We start from the raw sequence: 20,906 nt of genomic DNA, 5'->3' as shown, positions 1-20,906 counted from the left end.
GAGACATTAGAAATTTGGGAATTGCCACAACTAATTTTAATTGCATAATCTTATTAATTGCTGGATTCTGCATGCCTGTGTGTTTGCTAGTGACATAGCAGAAATCACAGGAGGAAAAACTAGTGTCCCAGTCCTGCAGGTCAGATGCTAAACAAAATTCTTACACCCGCTCTCACTCCAACCCCCTTCACAGTCTGTCCCAAAAATGAGCTTTTACAATGGGCAAAGGATATGTTCCAGTACATAAAGGCTGTGTGATAATGCATTTTTTTCTAAAAAGGAGCCAGATTAACAATGAAATTCCTCACCACACACCTACAGTTCTCTGTTAACCTTTAAGCAATATATTTTTTCTTTCATGGCAGCATTACTTCAGGATTGAAATAAACGTTTTGAGGAACCACTTACCCTCCAAGACACTGGTAATTATGCTGACTACACTTGCTGCCCTCTGTCTCTGAAGAGCCTCATTAAAGTACTCCACTGACAGATGAGGAGGTAAATGCATCATGCTGCTCTCATCATGCACAGCTGGCTGCTCAAAGAAGTAAACATGATTAGGGAGATACCACAGGAATGAAATGAAGTAGGATGTGATGATGGGTAACTATGAGAGTTAATAGGAACAATGACACGCAGCCAAACAAATGTATCTTTTTACAAGATGTAATAGATGTTGAGAATGAAGGTCCTACTCTTCAGTAATAGAGGTGTAGTAAATGGATCCTGCAAGCGTGTAATGGCAACAGGGCAAGCACAGACCTTGGGAATAAGTGTATGAGGGGAAATAGGCCTAGAAAATATTCAAGAGACTAATGGAATAGGGGAGAGATGAGGGATAAATGTTAGAAAAGCAACTCTGCCCACTTGGAGAACTTGCAGAAAAAGCTGCTGTGTGATGCTAAATGTGCTACGGAGAAAAAAGAAAAATCAAAGGTATTGCTCAAAGTGACACCCCTGGACAGAGTGTGGGTCAAAAAGACTCTTTGGTGACTTGTAATTTCAGCATTAGGAACCTTTAAAAATGTGTTAATACAATTAATGAATAGCAGAAACATAAAGTTTATAACAGGAATGTCAAAGTCTGGTTTTCAGGAACTCATCAGACTATTAAAAACCAGTTTCTACTGACAACCTATAAACTCCTCACATCAACATACTTCAGTTCACATCACTGTTTGACATTGCAATGAAACTCCTAAGACAAGAAACCCCTGCCACTGATCAATAAACAATAACATGGAGGATATATTTAAAATAATATGTTTTTCCTTACCAGACCTCCCTTTCCCGAGTCTTCCAGTACCGGTGGAAGCACTAATCCTTCAGAAGACACTGGATCTTGACTGTGAACCCTGCTGCTTCCTCCTCCCAGCCCCAAAACCACACCATGGTAGTCATCTGTGCTAGCCCACTTGCTCTGCACACAGTTCGGGGTAGGGGGGTGAGAGCTGTGGCTCATTTGGCTTTGCCAGCTGGAGCGTCTTCCCATCTGTGTGCCCGACAGGGAATGGCACCGGATTTTGTGTCCCCCAGCACTGTGGGTTTCCTCAGCACCGAAATCCGTCCTGGAATCAGCTTCTGCAGCGGGTATTTGGAAATTGAACACGCTCCCATGGCTAAGTCTGCGTCTCCCCTGGTTTGCATTGGGACCATACACCAGGCCAAGGAGAGACTAAAAGCCCAGGAAAAGCAATATAGAGAGAACACCATAATATCACACAGAAAATTTGGGGAAGCAGTAAATGTTTAGAGTTTCATAACATTAACTATCAATCACTGCAAGTCCAAAACTCTTATTTGATTTAGATTTTCTGGAAAGGATTATATTTATATTTTAAAAGGCAGATAATAAAATCCTATCAGCTATAGCAGCTATTTTCATGGTAATCTTTATAGTTATATTTTAAGCAAGACATTTTAATAGACAATGAGGGTATAAAAGCTAACTTCTAGTAATCATTCACTTTTTTTTGTTTCTCAGTGTTATAGAAAATGTGTTTTAACTATTACAGTTCTTCTTGCATCCTTCACTTATAACATTTCCTTTCCAAATTAATTTTTGCATCTAATTCTGCTTTATCCCAAAAATTTTTTTATTTTAGAGACCTAAGAGTGATCTGTGCTTGTAATGCTATTTGGTTTATGCTTTCAAGCAATTAATTTTAGTATTAAAATTGGAAAAGCTGTAAGAATCTCAGATTCAGACAATAGATTACCAACTTTCGTTGATTGTCTGTGGACTGTGACTTGGGGAATTCTTCTTCTTCTTCATTATCTTCTATCCCCAAGGACTTATTTCTCTTTTTCCTGTTGTTTCTTTCTTTGATTTCTTTGGCAGACAGAGAAGGGTCTTCAAAGGAGCTAAGTGACAGGATATCGATTCCTTTAATACCCAATGACTGAAATTAAAACAAAAACATGGATGATATTTTTGCTGGGTTCTTTGAATAAAAGCAGAAAGAAAACACTTCTGTGCTCAATATTATTATTTCCTGTTAACAATTTGTGTTTCACAAAGCTCATTAAAAATCTTCCAATATATGATAAGACTAAAAGAAAGAGCAGATAATTCCCCCAACATATGGAGCACTGAACAATTTGCTGTTTGCAGTATGTTACATGATCGCATGTACTGGGCCTGCCAGAGGCAAAGTAATCACATTATAGCTCCTACTCCACCATATGGCAGATTTGCTTACAATAAAAATACTCAGTTTGAAAATAATGTTGTGGAATATACCCTTTCCACAAAAGAAATGCTCAAACAGTATTAAAATTCCATCTTTTCACTGGGGATCCTTCAGACTGTATTCACCCCGTGGCTGACTTTCCTTCCCATCCTGAATTTAGGACAATGTTTTCAAAACACATGACTATCTTGTTCCAGAAGCTTCTAAGCAGTTTAAGTTACCAAGAGACTTTTCATTCAACTACCATAGGTTTTGGCTTAGATGTTAATGCAGTTGAATGGCAGAATTACTGTATAATTCTTTGCTCAGCCACCCACAGTGGTGAAATAGAAGAAAAAAAAAATTTAAAACCAACTGCATTTTCTTTTGGAAGCTGCTGGTTGATGGAATTTTACATTTTCAGATTTTAAAACACCGTTTTTTTAAAAGTAGCATCAGGCTTTAATGCTCTTTGTCTACAACAAAAGTCATTGCTTCACAGGAAAAATACACAGCTGAACAAGGAATTGTTCTGTAACTCTAGGATTCACTACTTTCAAAAGTTATCACTTGCTCCTGTTTTCATGAAGGATTACTATATAGAGCTGTACACAGAGAGCACTTTTTCTTATGTCTGGAGGGGGCTCTGAGCATCCTGGTCTAGTGGAAAGTTCCCTGTCCAAGGCAGGGGTTTGAACCAAGATGATCTTTAAGGTCCCTTCCAACCCAAACCACTCTGTGAGTCCACGTTCCTATGTGACCGACAACAGAACACAGAGACTAATGCTCGCAAGACAATAATTTATATACCTCTTGCTCCTTCTGTAATAATTCCATGGCTTCCCGAAATTTCCTTTCCTTTGCCTCTGTTTCAGCAATGGTGGCCTTGTTCTGGTCTTCATATGCCATTGTTACTACAGCCAGAATCAAGTTGACTAGATAAAATGAGCCCAGAAAGATGACCATCATGAAGAAGACTATATACACCTTCCCAGAAGCTCTGAGGGTCTGTAAGCAACACACCCCAGGGATAAACATTACCATAAAAAGTACCAAATAGGCTTTCAGTGTGTTTCTGAAATTCTTTAGAAGCACTGAGCTTCCTAGACATGTGCTTTAGGCAGCTTAACTGGAATTAGACCTTCCTTGACCCTCCTTCCCCAGCTCTCCTTCCCCCTCTTTCTCCCTTTTCCTATACCCTCACCTACACCCCATGACGACAATCAACGAGGCATTTTTATATTTCTGAAGGACAGTACAAGACCCTTTTAGCATTTTTTTTAAGCCCCTAAGCCAGCAGGGTGATAGAGCTGAGAAACACTTCAGCATCCCTTTTCTGGGAGTCACAGCTTGTGGGAAGGCAGAGCAGAAGATGTGGGCTCGATGACTTGCAGATACTGCTTTTATTTGAGGCTTCTTGTCCTCTCTACACATCTTCTGCTTCAACTATTGAAGATCAACCCTGAACTATGCACAAAGCTGGTACCTGTTGGTACAGACGCTCCCAGTAGTCCTGGGTCATCAGGCGGAATAAGGAAAGAAAAGCCCAACCAAATGTATCAAAGCTGGTGAAACCATAATCAGGATTTGGACCAATTTTACAGCATTTGTAGCCTGGAGGACAGGCCCTAGAAGTAATAATAAAAAATGGAGCTCTTTTAGCCGTGCAGATTTCAAGGAAAACTTCAGTTTATGTATGAATTCTGATTATGATTCAGTTCTGCATTTTCATTAGATTGCAAACTAATTTTCTTCTCCAGGTAGTATTGGCTGGAAGGTGGGATGGAAAAAGCAGCACCCACAACACAGCAACAAAGAAGACAGACTGGAGTTAGATCACCATCCCAGGACAGATGCCTCATAACCGCTCCTCATCCCCTGCCCTTCACTGCAAAGTAGTCACATCTCCCTCCTTGCCCAAAACTGCCCTCCAAAATTCATGTTTTGTTTTTCCAGTTTAACACTCATGAGCCTTCACAGAGAAGAGAGTGCCTGTCCTGTGCCATACCCCAGATCTTTCACATTTTCAGTTCTCTCATACATCCATTGGGAAGGGAAAGACAACACTCCTGGAAAGTCTAAACAGAATTTAGACCTGAATAAGCCAACTGCAGGTTCATACTTCCTTTCCTACAAGTATTACATTATCTGACTGTTTACTATACTTTGTTTTCTGTGTTCCTGTTTCTGCATTCAGGGAAAGCTTGGAATTTCTGCTTTGGTCTCACATGACTGAGCAAACATAGAAGTACTGAGGCAGAGAAAACTTCCAAAGAATAAATATTCTTAAGTGCACTTACCCAGCACCAGAACCACACAGCAAAATATCTAATGTGCCATTTTTCTTAGCAAAATCATCTATAAGAAAAAAAGGAAAAAAATTTAAATGCAAAGCACTTTCTAGGCTGAATCCTCCATCATTGAATACGTGGTGATGAGTAACCAGTGACCTGTAAATGTGTGTGCACACACATAGAGGTTTCCCGTGCTCACATTAACTGCACCAGATTGCAGGATGTCCTGGCCTCATTTATAAACATTCATATGGTTATGTACAAATTTCAGACTGAATGCAGTCCTTAAATAGAGAATTTGAAAACACATTATCACTTTGGCTACATCTCCTTAAAGGAAGTGGAGAACTGGAGGCATAGGCTCAAACACAGTCATAGAATCTTAGAGTGGTTTGGGTTGGAAGGGACCATAAAGCTTATCTTGTTCCAACCTCCCTGCCATGGTCAGGGAGACCTACCAGACCAGGTTGCTCCAAGCCCCATCCAACTTGGCCTTGAACACTTCCAGGGATGGGGCCTCCACAGTTCTCTGGGCCACGTGTTCCAGTGCCTCATCACTCCTCCTAACACCTAATTTAAATGTTAAACCAATCCATGGTTTGGTAACCATTAACACAAACTCTGGCACAGTTCTGGCCCACAGTATTTAGTCTTCTCCAGTACAAACATCACTTGGAGTAGCACAGACCACTTCTGTTCCCAATGAGCAATAAAAAACAAAGCCCTGTTTTGAGGAGAAACAAAAAGTATTTGGCTGTGTGGATATCCACCACTGCTGAGCCAAACAGCATCTCCTAACCCTGCTTCACTGAGAAATTAAGATTTCTCCATTAGGATGCTGGAGCTGTGCCATTTGAACTCTTACCCTATTTCTCTTAACATTAGTTACTCTGGTGCCTGAGCTATCCGCAGACTCAAAGTAAAAGCTTTAGTGCTAATAGCTAATTATCTCCATTAAGATGTGGGTTTCTTATCCCAGATATAAGGGAGCTCTCATGTATTCCTGGTGCTTCTCAAACCTCAGCTGTGCTCATCAGGTAAGTCAATGTGATTCAGAGCCAACAGGAACCATTAGTATCAGCTGAACTCTACTATGTAAATACTCTACAAAGGAATGAGTCACTATCTAGGATACTTTCCACCCAAATTTTGCTCAGCTATGCTCCTGCCAACTGATAGAAAGGTTTTTTAAGAAGTCAGTGATTGAACTTCAGGTAATCATAACAGCATGTAATTATCCATGTGGAGATGGGAACTTCTCTCAAAATTAGGACTAAAGCAGCCCATAAATATATAGATAAAAAATTTTATAGAAAACTGGGTTTATAGTGCTGTACATCCTAAATCCTGTAGGAAAGTCATCTACCTTGCATTAAACCTGTCTGGGCCCTCCTATTCCTTTTGTTTCATATTCCTTTTGGCATAGAATTTGAGCAAGACAAAACTTGTGAAGCAACGTGGATTTTTAATTTCTCGAGCTCAACTTTCTCCAGGTCATTGCCTCTATACAGCTGCAATAATCTGCATTAAATAAATAATAAAATTTAGATACTTTTGCTCTCTGTTTCTTCAGCATGGAAAATCAGCATTTTTAGCCAAACTGTCACATCCATGGTCTCTTGTGTGGTGTTCTAGTCACTGCCTGGTTTCTTTTCAAGTTGGCTTTCAATTACGATTTTTACAAAATTCTGTACATGTAAATAACTTTCTTCTTATGTATGGTTTTTTGGTAGGTACAAGAAAAAAGTTTTTCCTCAGAAGTTTTGTCTACAAACACTTTCTTCCTCTGGACTATGAAGTTATTGAAGAAACCCTGTCTGAACAAAACTCCCCCATAAAGTGTGTACAAACAGCAATCCTGGGTGGCTTCTCATGTATTTCAACAGTTCCCCTGGGAGAATTCTCGTCTCCCTGTGTAACTGCTGCTATGTCTGAACTCGCTTGGGGAGATTTTCTTCAGTGATGAAGCTTTCTTCATATTTCTGGCACATACATTCATCATTTTGAGTCTATTTTTTTTCACATATATTGAGGCTTCTCCTTTAGCACAAGGCTCTTCCTTTCTGAATTGCCTCTTACAGTTGTTCCTCTTGAGAATGCTTTGATGTATTTCCAGATCTCTGCTCTGCAGTTCCATCACCAGCCTCAGTCAAGGTGTAACCATGAATGATGTATGTGGTATATATCTTGTATAAGACACAAAATAAGATACATATGATGTCAAGAAGAAAGTAATTTGACTTTTTAACAAATTCCTCTGTTTCAGGCTGAAGAGTTATTCTCACTGGGCAGGAAAATGAAGACGGACTCTTCAGCATGTAGTAAAAGGTGAACTTTAGGGAATTACAACAGAGAATGAGCTAATGAGTGTTTCAGTTATTGTTATATATTCAGGGAAACAGAGCTGGATGTTACTGGAAAATTTGGGAGTGCTTTTTCCTATAATGAGGGGAAGGAGAGCATTCCTGGATGCCTGCAAGCTGCTCTGGCAATAAAAAGCCATTACCAGATAGTTACCCATCAAAATATCAACCAAAACACAAACATAATTCTCAGCAGTGGTTATGCATGCATGCATAGGTGTCTAGATTATCATCTAAAAAAGAACCAAGGAGAAAAATTACCTGAATCATTAACAAACATTTCATAGGTTTCCCATGTTTTGTTACCACACTCTGTAGTGTTCTTGATACACTTTTGTCTGAGATTTCCCTTGAAAAGCTGGAGGCCAATGAGGGCAAAGACACTCAGGCAGAAAACAGTCAGGATCATCACATTAGCAAGTTTCTTAACAGACTGGATAAGTGCCCCTACAATGATCTTGAGTCCTAAAAAGTCAATATAAAAGGGAAAAATGGGATGAAAAACTCAGATTCAGATATCATACTTGATTACAGTTAAAACAATGTATAAAAACCAACGTACAAAAATTACAGGATAATATGTGGTAAACATATTTACAATAGAAGTATAGTTTGGATGAGAGTGACTAATACGAGAAAAATATTTTTTCCTCATTTCATTGATGCTAAAAATTTTCAGAAGTCCGCTTAATCCCTACAAAATATTCATGCAAGAATGAGGAAACAGAGATAGTCTAGTTTTCCTTATCCATAAAAAGTGATATGCGTAATTCAATCGCAACACCGGTAGTTTGTGAAGATACTGTAAACTATAATGATTATGACAGAAAGAAAAGACAGAGGCAACTCACTCTTAATTTGTATTTCACTATGAGAAAGAATCCACTGGCTTTATAACTAAGGGAAGTCTGAAAAGGAAGCTGTTTTCCCTGGGATAGAATCACAGAATCGTTAAGGTTGGAAAAGACCTCTAAGATTGAGTTCAACCATTAACTTAGCACTGCCATGTTCACCATTAAACCCCGTCCCCAAATGCCACATCCACATGTTTTTTGAACACTTTCAGGGATGATGATTACACCACTTTCCTGAGAAGCCCGTTCCAATGTCTGACTACCTTTTTAGATAATAAATTTTTCCTAATATCCAATCTAAACCTCCCCTGCCACAGACTGATGATGTGAGATGATTAACAGTAAAGTCCCTTCAATCTCCAAAGTTATTTCTGTTGAGGCATAACACACAGACCAGCTGAGACAACATTCTGTAAAACTGACATGATAAAGTGTTAACGGTATCTTTAAAAGCATAATGAAAATAAACTACGTGCAAGATCATTTCTAACACTTGATTTGTCCTGATTGGGACAGATGAACTGAGACACACTTTGTGTCCACAAATTCAGCTGTCATGTCTGAAATCCATGAAAGATATAGAGGAAAAAAAAAAAAGGGGGAAAAGCCAACATTTTGAATGAAACAAAGAATGAATTGTAACTAGCAGAAAGTAAGATTTCTTACCTGGGACTACTGAAATGGTTTTTAAAGCTCTCAGAACCCTGAAAGTCCGAAGGACTGACACACTTCCCCAGGTACTAAATGCTCCCACATACCTGTAAAGTCCGGATGTGATATGTCAAGTGGTTGAACAGGGTAAACAGGGCAACCATGTTACAGTGGTCATTCTTGGATGTCAATCCTTCCAAGTTTCTTTTAAGTTCAAAAAACCCTACATATCCAGGATTTGTCTGAAGATTTATACAATAGAAACCCATTTCTTGATTTTTAGTTTTCATCCGAGGTGGCTCTTGGCTTGCGCACAGCAGCTTTTTTGCCAGCACCTTAAATCATCCTTCATTTAATATATAAACAAAGATTACTCTCAAAAATATTAATTTCAGGCTTAAACACTGGCTGAACTGGTTTCGTCTCCCTTCTGTAGCTGCATTTTACCATTATAAAGACTTGCTAATCACCAGAAAATGAAGCTCAAACTATGATTTTTGGAGAGAGAGCTAAAATTTAACCCACTGTCCTGATGTCTATACCCATCATTCTAATTGCAAAGTTATACTTTCATTCATAGGAACAGTACGTCTGTATTTATGCCCAGCTATCACATTTCAGTGGTCTAAACACATCCACATCCTTTCATATCCACTGACCAGTTGGCTTATCTTGCTCTCCACAGCTCTATTCCCTTCTTGAAAGACTAAAATTTCATTGTAAAATAGTGAGTGATAAACAAGGGGGAGAGTCAATGTTCGAGACAGTTTCAGGTGCAATTCAGAGCCACGTGTTGGTTTTTGTACCACAGACAAAGTCTTTTGCACCCCAGCAATGAGAACTTCAAACACAGGGAGCCAAGGCACATAATCCATATTTTATGTGTTCCCACTTACGCCATAACGATAACGCTGAAGTCCAACCAGTTCCAGGGATCTCGAAGGAAAGTGAATTCATTTAGACAGAATCCTCTTGCCAATATTTTTATCAATGATTCAAAAGTGTAAATGCCAGTGAAAGTAAATCTAGGGAAGGGAGAAAAGGAAAAGAGCAATACTAGCACTTAGCACGGAAGAGACACAGTCAGAATATTTAACGCCCGGGCCAGCAAACCGAGCCAATGCTGGAGAGAAGTAACTCAGACTGCTGTTGATTTTCCGTGTATTCCATCAGTATCTGGCTCATATGGAGCTGGAGACAGTAGCTGACTGCAACCTGGACATGATTTAACCTGCAAGCTTTTTGACACTCAACAATTTTTTTCCAAACTCTTTCATGTGAGTCTCCATGATTTCAGAAACACAAAGCTCCCAGCTACTAGCTAAAATAAGGATCAAAAATTTGTATCTTCCTCGGTTTCAAGCGGCCAAGTGAATGTGTGATATGCGGTGCGTTATTTACTTCAGGCACGCAGCATCCCCTTCTGTGCAGAATATTAGAGACACTTAGAGGAATACAGGAGTAGAGGATTTTCAATTTAAGATGGCAATTATTCTTATTAATGGAAAATTATCAGTAAAAGCTCTTCTGGACTTAACTGAGTGCACTTACAATTTCAAGAAGGCAGTGATCTCCCTACAGGATTCAAAAGGCATTCATTTGCTAGTCAGCAAATGCAGTAAGAAATTATGTGGATGTAGTGCTTCCCTTTTCATTTGGAAAGTATTCAGAAATTATTCTTGAAATGCTTTTGAGTGGTAGTTGATGCCAACAGCAGATTCAACTCTGATGTAATCTTTAATTCTCTCATAGGTAAAGAAGTATCTCAGTATCTTCTGGAGATATGTATATCAATACCATGCAAAGCCTTGTTCCTGCTTGCACGATGATTTGCCATTCCCAGCCGTTTCAGTGTCATGTAACATGAGATAGTAAAAAATAATTTTAGACCTCTTTTTAAAACTAAGTCTTTGGGAATCTTTTTCTTTGTGTTAGGTGTTAGAATTACCAGTGTTCATATTTTAGAAGTTTTTTGACGAAGTGAAAAAGTGAGATCTGAAATATTCTTTTTTCAAAAATTAAAACCGAGGGATAATACATTTTAGGAAGGACTACAGAGGCACATATTTTTTGTGATTTAACACTGCAAGTGTTGGCAACACTCAAGATAAGAACTTTACTTTCTAACAGAGTCCTGCAAGCCAAGAGCTTCTGACAGAACATTTTATTAGAGCAAAACTCAGCATTTCAACATTATTAGAAAGAATTTTGAAAATCAGCAGCTTTCCATGTGCTTCATCTGCATCAGTAACAGTGGGAAATGCATCTTGATAGAGAGAAAATAATTACTGAGTAACTTCAGAAAGTGGCATAACAAACTGGAGCAGTAGAACAGACATGAAGCCAGTTCAACAGTGGAACTTAATCTGCACTTATTCTCTCCTATAACGCCAAAATTATTGTAGATATTGAGTTTAAAGACAAAAATACTCACATAAAATAAAATAAAAATACATACATATAAATCCTAACACAAGTAACTTTCCTTTTAATTCTCCCACAAGCTACCTTGAGTGAAGGAGGCAAGACAAGTCTCAATAATTCAATCTAATTATAGAATTAAGAAATGTACGTATACATACCCACAGATACTTACTCGACATACTTGAGTAATTTTGATGGAGATGTAGTCTTCGAGGACTCAGTCAGAGCCATGAACACACAATTAGTTAGAATGGTACACATGATAAACAAAGTGAATAATGTAAGTCACAGGAGTGAAGGCAAAGAATAAGATATTGGTTCAGAAATGTAACTAGATAGTCTATCAGTCTTAGATGTAGTATCTGGGTTTTTCCTTAAAGCACATGTAAGAACAGCATAGAGGGGTATTTGTTAATTTTGAGTTACTACTGTTGTTATTCATGGACTTCTGTATGCTGCCCTAAGCATTGCAAACCTGGTAAAAGGATCCTCAACCACTCCAAGAGTGGGAGGAAGGATGCAATTTTAATCTCATTTTATAGCATAGAATTAAAAACTTGCCCAAGGTCACATAGGTGGAGCCCAAACCTAACTCTAAACCAGCAAAGCTGTTTTCCTCTGAAGGGACAGCATGAAGTCTGCCAGGATATTCACAGGTGCCTCAGATGACTCTGGATGAACATGTTTAGCCAACTGTTGGGGCTGCCCAGCTGCTCCCTGGGACCTGCTGGCCCAGAGAATGGGAACTTGGGCAGCTTCCTCATGTGTAGATTCCTAAGCTCAAGCACCTGCCTCTGGAGCTGGACCTCATGCCTTGTGTCCTTTTGGAAATCCGGGAAGTAGAAGCGCAAGGGAAACACATCTGGCTTTTCCATTGTCCATCCTCTCCATTCCCCCCCCCCGAAAAAAAAAATAAAATTCCTGACTTTAGCACTAGACATGGTTAAACTGTCCCAAGGATCTGGACCCACTGGTGTTGAAATGCCAACATCATCCTACTTCTGGGCAGGGAAAGCCTCAGAGGCATCTCTCTTCCAAGGATGTCTGTACACTGCTGCAACAACAACTTCAGACCCATTGCAGCTACCTCAGCACCACAGAGCCAGGAGATTGCTGGAAACCTGACATCCACACAGCTCCAGGAAACAGCATTTTTGCTCAGGTCTCATTCCCCAGTGCCAAACTGGAGCAATGCACTACTGATTTCCATCCCTTAAATTTGACGTCTGAGGTGGGATCTCTATTACCTTTATATCCCAAAGGCATTCCCTGCAACAGCATCCATGGAAATATTTACTTTTACATGCCAAAGGTATACTTTTTGAGTCTTATTTCCCGAAGAAAGTAAGTTTGCATGATTTTTTCTTTCTATATGTGTTTTCCTATGCCTGCCTGCCTGTCTCAGCCTTTTCTCTTAAAACTGGCCAATGGCTGATCAGCTTTTGCATATGAGTTGAATTTAATTCCTACATTTTGGTAACCAGTAGATAAGTAAAAGGATAGAGATCTTATTAATCTTCTCTCTGGGAAAGGATCCAGCATGAGATACTTGTTTCTGAGACACCAGGAAATCAATATCAGAGCTCATTCTCAAAACACAAATCTGTAGAAAATCAGGATCATAAGCCCAATATTCACAAAACTATGTATTTCTAAGTAGCACAAGAGCACCAAACCATTAATAATATCAGAGGTAATTCATAATTAGAATCAATCTGTAGTGGAGAAAAGGTCAGATTCATTCAATGCTCTAAAATACAAAGGCATAGGATTACGTAGAGTTTTATAATCAAAAAAAAAAAAAGAGTGAAGAAAGCCAATAAAAGGATATGAGTGTACTAAAATTTTAATTGCTGTTCTTCGTATTGGATGGAAGGGACTGAGGATCCACAGGGCACGTGTAGCAGTAAATCTGAAGATTGTTTTCTTTTTGTTTAGCACTATGAAAACCTTTTAAAAAATAAACAAACAATAATTTTTCAGGAAGTTGAACAGAGAACATATTTTTGTGCTATATCCTGTTGAATCAGTCATGAGTAAGAGCCTGAATACCACTCTAGTCTGTTTGGTTAATTGGAAAGACTCTGTACTACTTTGCTATCCTTTCATCAGAAATTGATGGAAGAGTTAATATCCATTAACTCTCAGGCTGCAAAATATTCTTTAGCATGAACTTCTTTTTTATACCTTGGGATTTGCAAAGACCTGTGCACAGAACTAATCTTGCTTATGATTATTGTCTTGAAATAGAATGAACCTCTCGTTGTGTCAGGATATACAAAGGTGGAAGGAAAAACTGCAGCTTATTTACCATTGTTGACAGTGATCCTCTGGCTCTTAGACTGTAGAAATCAGTTCAAAGTTTTAACCATTTCTCAAGAAATAAGCAGAATTTCCAATGGATTAGTTCCTATTTCTTTGTTGATTGTTAAAAATTATATTCTCCAATATGTCATGACTAGAATATAGAGTTTGAATAAGTAGTTTTTAAGGATTAATCAGCAATAGTTTGAAAATAATTTTTATATTTAGTTATCATTTATTATACATGTAAATTGAGCATAACCATTGAGATAGAGTGAAACATATTGTTTCAAACTATGGAATTTAAGAAAATGTAAAAAATTACTATAGTTTCTTGTGGATCTGACTCAAAAACCACTTTCCTTTCTTTATCCATTTTAATCTTTCTGCTTCCATTCTGATTCAAATGTTAATCAATTTCATATTACTGAATTCTTATAATTCAGAATTAAGCTTTCCCTTTAAAGATTGAAGCATGTCGCTCAGCTGTGCCAGCTGCATGCATTATTTAAGCTAGAAAGGAATGATAGTTTTTCTAAAGGGGTGTAAGCAAAACTCTTTGATAAATCATTTGCATAAACTTTTCTTTTACAATAAAATAAACTAAATCAAATCAAATTAAATTAATTAGGATTAAAATCCAAGCGTGTTGGCTGGCTCTAACCTTATGATCTTTGTAGTAGGGGTCAAGATCTTCCAGTGGTTCCCCAATGAGCTCTGGAGGAGGATTTCCATAGAGAGCTGGTAACTTCTGGAAAGCTTTCAGGTCAAGCTGGGGACGTGGTTTCACCTCAGGTTTCTGCTCTATAGTATTTCTTCGACAATTCTTCTTGGCAGCAATTCTCTTTCTGATGGCAGCCAAGGATTCCTGAGTGAACTTGCGGAAGTTGTTGGTACCAGGTAGTAAGAATTCAGCCATTTTTCATTCCTCTCTTCCTGTCACTAATTCTGTCCAAATAACAGAGATAAGTATAAAGTAAGTAACTCCAAAACAGGTAAGTTACGGAAATTAAATAGTTGTTTGTCCATGCATGGCTAATGACATCAACTTTCTGAGCCATCAGCTCCTAAAAATAATTTAAAAAAAGATATGATCAATATCTTTTTCAGGGAGAAGTCTGTTCATTTTTTTTTTAATTATATGTAGTGATAGAATGTAAGCAGATTTCTAGAAACTTAAGAGTGTATTTACAGCACTTCGTTTGAAATACCTATTATCCTAAATGTTCTTGAGCTGTTGTTCAGGGGAAAAAAACCCAAACAAACAACCCCCCCCACACACAAAAAGATATTGGTTTCATCAAATATTTGGAAATGAGATAGCAACCCTCATCAATCTGCCACAACATCAAATATGTGGAAGCTGTTGGCAACAGGAGGACCAAGTATTGCATTAACTAGTGCAGATGTAAATACTCAGGTGGAAAGCCCATCCTGGTGGAGTCAGCACAGGAACAAGCAGTGTCCCAGTGTCAGAAGATTTAATCTGTGACCCCTTGAGTCAGTACTGACTGACATGGTGGACAGAAATGCTTGATCTGACAAAGTTTATATTTTATGCCAACTTGTCAGAATAAAAAAAAAGTGACATTATACTAGAAAAATACTTTGCATTTTTAATGAGAAATTCTGGTCAGGTTTTGAATACAATCCATTCAGTAAATGCTACCTGAGTTCATACTCTGCAAGGAGATTTCTCTAAAATATTTTCTTTGATTGTGACCTCTGGGAAGACATTGTTGACTCAGTAAAGAGTCACGGAGCTACTGAGCCAGTGCAGCCCCACCTGCAGAATGTGCAATGATCCCACCCACTCAAGGACTCTCCCTTGGATGGATCACTGCTGAGTCTGCACGGAGAAGGTCACATTAGAGACACACACAGCCAGGTCTTTCCATCCAGAAGCTGCCACCACCACTTCAAGTGTCCTTCAAAGTTAACTCCATAACTAGCACTCAGAGCTTAATCTTGAAAATTTCAAGCTGTCCTCCTGCCAGATAACCTGCTCTTCCACCTTTCCTTTCCAGACACTACACACAACATTCCAGGACAACACAGTGTGAGTCAAGAGGCTTTGTTATAGTGGAAGCAATTTTACCCCCTGTGTGCTGGCTGTATCTCCCCCTGCCATGGAAAGCCTTTCCATTTCTCCCCAGATACAACATGATTTCAGTTGACCTCACACCGCTGAGCTGCAGGAAACCTCTGCTGTGAGAACAACAGCTGGAGGCCAGTGACAAACTAACTGCAGTGAAATCACTTCATTTTTGCAGTCTGCCTGCCTCTCCCATTAGAGCAGCATGCAAAATTATGAATACGAAAAATAACCCTTGCTCCCAGCACAAATTAACGTCATTTCTGGAAGAGAAATATGACATTCAGGGAAGAATACTCATTATTTTACACTTTTCAACATTCAGGTTAACAACCTGGAATCTGTGCATAGTATCAGGGCAAAAATAAAATTGTAGCATCCACTCATAAATTTTCAAGCCTTCATCTCGACAAAGTGGTGTTTCTTTTGTTTCAGAGTAATTTAAATGTTGTGGTATCAGTAATGAAAGCTGTGGATGATGCATGAAAAGATGCAATTTCTGTGCAATGCACAGAGGGAATACAATAATTACTTTGCTCTGCTTTGTGCCAAATCATCCAAACATGCTCATCCCTCCACTTCCATAAAAGTTTACCTGATCTCAAAAGTTCAGCATTAAAATTCTGCGTTCATTGCAGATTTCTTTGTGAGTTTCTCTCCCTCCCTTCCATGAAATTGTTTTGCAAATCCCAGAAAAGAAACTTTGATTGTCACACCATTCTCCCTCAAGACTACCAGAAGGTAGAGGAAAATTTAGGAAGACTAGAGGTTGTTGGCTAAAGCCAAGGATGGGGAAGTAGAAGGAAGCGTGAGGGCATGTACAGCCTGCAGGTCCTTGGTGAGAGCTGGAGAGAAGGCAGGGGAATCTCTCCTGGTGGTTTTATAAATTGCTCCACAGGTGAACAAACGTTAAGGAAAGGAAATCAAGTCCTGAGCTTGCTGCCTCACACGTCAGCAGCAAAATTTCCGTTGAGAGCAGCTGCAAGGGATGGAGTGAAAGGCTAAACTACACTTCTCATTTGTGGAGAATTCTGAACTACTCAGCCTAATGCTGAATAAAATCTAATTATTATCAAAAAGGGAGTAATCCAGAAAAAAAAATGTTCTTGATTCATTCAAGCATCTTTAAAAATATCCCCAAAATAATTTCTGTTACTCATAGTCTCAGGGAAGATAGCATACAAAGTACAGGTGAGATGCATTTGTTTTTTTATGTCACCAGGTCTAGATGGAGCAATTTGACCTAAAGAAGAAAAAAATGTTAATGCAAAACCCTTTTCCCCTTTATGTCACAGAAGAAACAAAGTACCATTTTGACCTTTTCTCAAGAGTTTAAATACCTACTAAATAGTGTGCTATTTAATATCTCTTGAAAATTAAAATTTTCTTATCCTTTGACTACCTGAACACCAGAAAACAATAATGAAATCACTATCATTGAAGAGTAATAATATAAATTAAAATCCAAAACCAAATAAAAATTGTTTATAATTTGTTCTTACAGCTGTAAAATGTATTTTCTATGAATTGTTTCTCAAATACAAAAATATGTAACAGATTTCCAAAGTGAGGCTGCTTTCTTCCAAATGTGTTTTCCTCTTCAGGAATACTCATTGTGAATAGACTGGGAAATAAGAATTTTGTCAAAGATGTTTTCTCTCCTTTTCTTGCTGTTACAGTCACCCCAATTCAATCCCCATTAATGAATAAAGTTGTTCTCAATTATTTGCTTTTCTGGATTCATGATCTTTTACAAAAGGAGGTGAAAAACAATGACTATTATTGTGTTCAGCCTGACCAAGGTAATTAGTGTGATCAGAGTGGCCAGGATTACCTCATTATATTTTTTTACTTTCTTTGGCTTGGAAGATTGCAATTCTTGACTGTTGAAACTGTCCCTTTGATTTAAAAAGGTTTTCGTAACATGTACAGAAATTATCTCCTAAGTAACTGGAATAAAAGTGATTTGAATACTGCATATGAAAATGCTTATCTTAGAGGAATAGCTGAATTTTTGTTATTGTCTTCAGTGAAGGCAATTTCTGCATACTTTTGCATGTTATTCAGAGATAATATCCAGCACCTGGAGGAGCAAAGTTAGGGGCTCTAGTCTGATCCAGATGTTTGTATATCCAGTACTTATTTCAGGAATCAAGAATATCAACATGGACCTTGGAAATCTGCACCAACTGCAGCACCCAAGGTACTATGGAACACTTGGACTGTGTTTCATCTTTCTACATCTGAATTTCCAGAAGATAAGACAAATCTTTATAGATATGATTAAGGAAAGTTTTAGTTAACAGCAGTTCAAAGCTTCTCTAGAACTGTTCTGTTCTTTCCTCAAAAGCATTCCCATATTTTGAGGCAGATGATTTAATCAAACCAAACTGAATAAATTTTGCATATTAACACATGTAACTTTTTAATCATAGAAAAAATCAGGTTGAAAGGGAACTCAGGAGGTCTCTCATTTAACCTGTCCCTAAAAATAGGTCAGTCATGAGGTCAGGGCTGTATCCAGCCAAACCTCCATTGACAGAGTCAACACAACTTCTTTGAGCAACTGTATTGGCAGGCAATACTTGACTGTCTCAATCCATTTGGACCCCTTGTTTTAGTTTATACGCTTTGCTTCTTGTCTTCCCACTATGCACCACTGTAATAATAAAAAATAAATAAAATATTACATTCATAGAATCATCAAATGGTTTTTGTTGCAAGAGACTTTAAGATCATCCAGTTCCAACCCCCTGCCATGGGTAGGGACATCTTTCACTACACCAGGTTGCTCAGAGCCCCAGCTAACCTGGCTTTGAACACTTCCAGGGATGGGGCATCCACAGTTTCTCTGGGCATCCTGTCCCAGGGCCTCACCACCCTCACAGGGAAGGAATTCTTCCTAATATCCAGTCTAAATCTGCCCTCTTTCAGTTTAAAGCCACGGTCCTGTCACTCCATTTCCATGTCAAAAGTCCCTCTCCAGCTGTCTTGTAGACCCTTTAGGATCCTGGAAAGTGCTCTAAGGTCTCCCTGGAGCCATTGCTTCTCCAGGACAAACAACCCCAACCCACTCAGCCTGTCATTAACTGGAAAGGTAAAAGGCAACCCCCAAAATGCATATGTCATACTTTCTTCAGCCCATTTAGTCTACCTGTCTAGCAGCCTACAAGAAACTTCTCCTAGGTCTCATTTACACCATCCAGTGTAGCTCCACTGAGATTGCCTGGGGAGACAGACCCTAAACCCTCTTTGCAATCAACAAAACTGTTCACACAGAGGAGCTAATGATGAGTTAACAGAGATTGAGACACATGAAGAGTGCTAAAAATGCAACTGATTTTTCTCATTGCCCATAAAAGAAGACAGTGTAAGATAAATCCCATACTGGGATTTGCAGTTTACAGTTGCCAGCAATGGGGAGTGAAGGTAGCAAACAGTGTGGCCGTTGGCAAAACAATTTACAAAGACCTGATTAAGCCACTTAGCATTCATCCAGGAAGGCATTTTGGGTGGGAATCACCTCACCTCAGGGCACATGTCTTGGAGTTGGACAGCTACATCTCCAGGAGCTCCACTGGTGCCCCTGCTGAGACCCCTTTTCATATTTATTTCAGGATTAAATGCCAGTTGACTATAATTGATGACCTGGGATGTCTCAAGCGAGACGACATAAATTCAGTTCTTCGCATTCATTACACCTATTCTTCTCACTGCCTCAACTAAAGGACAATTGCTAAACTTCCAAAGATTGGTAATTCTACAGTCAGGACTGGGCAAACATCATTAGTCACCAGCAGACTGTGAACACACAGAAATTCTAGGATTGTCTAATATTACATTGTGTCATTAATGACTACTTCCAGCACAAGCCTTCTTAGCAATTAGTGAAGCGTTAAGTCACATTTGCTTTTGCCTGGTAAGGGGGCACTAATTTTCAGCTACTTTGCTATCATAAATAATTTAAATCTGTGCAGAGATCACTTTCTGTAAGTGCTTGAGCAGTCAATTGACAAGTTGTCAAATGGCCAGTTGCAAGCACTGAGGAAGTGCAGAAACTCTGTGGCAGTACAAGAATGAATCTCAGAGAAAAGAGCTGAAAAGCTTTTAATGACCATGAACTAGTCCATTGCTGCAGGAGTTGGGATGAGTTAGATATGATCAACTTGTTATCAGCACAAGCCCATCAACTTTAACTGGTAGCCTTGGTGTGCCCAAGGAAACAGCCAAAGCTATGGGTTATCAAGAAGCACAAAAGTCATCAAAAGTGACCAGAACGAGATTGTAAATACCGACAGCAGATGTGAAAATGTGTTTTGAATTGAGTAATCACCAAACAGGCATTCCCTACCCATCCCTGTCCCTAAGCACAGTGGGTGCAGAGAACAAAGAAACATTGGTGGGAAAGTCCATGATCAAACACCAGGATGCAGGATCATCTCTCCAAACTCTGAGGAACCCAGGGAGTGGAGAAGACCCCAAGGAACTCCACAGCCCAGGACTATGCGTGGCATGGCTGGAGCTGCCTTACAGGAAAGTCATATAACTTATAAAATTGCACATATTTATGATTAAAGTGTGATGACATCTGAGTCCGTTGAGTCTCCACATTCCGGTCTTATAGGGTGACAATAGCACAGAGACCTAATAAACTCTTTCCCGTGCTGTTACCAGGAAGACTGACCAGATCCTGGACAGATGACAGGGCAATTAACCTCGGGTGTGGAGTTTTACAAAACAAAAAGAAGAGACAGGTCAGGACTCAGCCCTCTCCCAACTTGAATATAACATGATTGATATAACTTGATTTAGAAGTGCCACACCAAGAAATATCAGCTGGTCTGAGAGCAGATTTAAGAAATGTGGCTGGACAGTTTGAATTGCACATTTTGCAGCACCATTAAGTGGGGAAGAGGAGGAAGAAAAGGAGAAGGAGAAAGGAAAATTCATGCATTTCACCAAGATTTGCAGGCTGGGTCCTGCCAAAGGGACAACAGTAGAAGGAAGGAGCACATGTGGGAGGCTGCACTTGGCTACCAGGAGAGGGAAAAGTTGCAAGTTTTATCCATATATTTTCTATAGTGCCGTACTGAGCCATCTGCAGGTCTCATGGATATTTAAGTTTCGCGGAAAACAGGGGAAATCTGAATTGTCTCCACAAGGAGTTATGCTGTCACTGCCTCTAATATGCAAGAGGTTAAGGACATCCATGTAAGAGTTGCTGCAGTTGTTAACTTGTGTTTTTTGTG

The 20,906-nt window shown here is 39.0% G+C and overlaps 1 protein-coding gene across 1 annotated transcript in view; it reads right to left on the bottom strand.

Moving 5' to 3' along the window:
* Window positions 1-14,481, bottom strand: part of LOC120323146 (sodium channel protein type 5 subunit alpha-like) — a 33,033-nt gene extending 18,552 nt beyond the window's left edge. Inside the window, exons 1-12 of the mRNA XM_039380734.1 lie at window positions 14,227-14,481; window positions 13,090-13,208; window positions 11,431-11,538; window positions 9,731-9,859; window positions 8,850-8,941; window positions 7,591-7,794; window positions 4,973-5,030; window positions 4,159-4,300; window positions 3,483-3,680; window positions 2,220-2,402; window positions 1,277-1,675; window positions 409-535 (exon numbers count right to left, since the gene is read on the bottom strand). Coding sequence (XP_039236668.1) covers window positions 409-535; window positions 1,277-1,675; window positions 2,220-2,402; window positions 3,483-3,680; window positions 4,159-4,300; window positions 4,973-5,030; window positions 7,591-7,794; window positions 8,850-8,941; window positions 9,731-9,859; window positions 11,431-11,538; window positions 13,090-13,208; window positions 14,227-14,481 — 2,014 coding nt within the window. The remainder of the gene's footprint in view (window positions 1-408; window positions 536-1,276; window positions 1,676-2,219; window positions 2,403-3,482; window positions 3,681-4,158; window positions 4,301-4,972; window positions 5,031-7,590; window positions 7,795-8,849; window positions 8,942-9,730; window positions 9,860-11,430; window positions 11,539-13,089; window positions 13,209-14,226) is intronic.
* Between the last annotated feature and the right edge of the window lie 6,425 nt (window positions 14,482-20,906).

The sequence above is a fragment of the Pipra filicauda genome, unplaced genomic scaffold (assembly GCF_003945595.2).
Source record: "Pipra filicauda isolate LSUMZ 115617 unplaced genomic scaffold, ASM394559v2 scaffold1_size10287979_pilon, whole genome shotgun sequence".
Classification (NCBI taxonomy): Eukaryota; Metazoa; Chordata; class Aves; order Passeriformes; family Pipridae; genus Pipra; species Pipra filicauda.
Note: the sequence above shows the minus strand (reverse complement) of the source record. Positions and strands in the feature narration are given on the sequence as shown.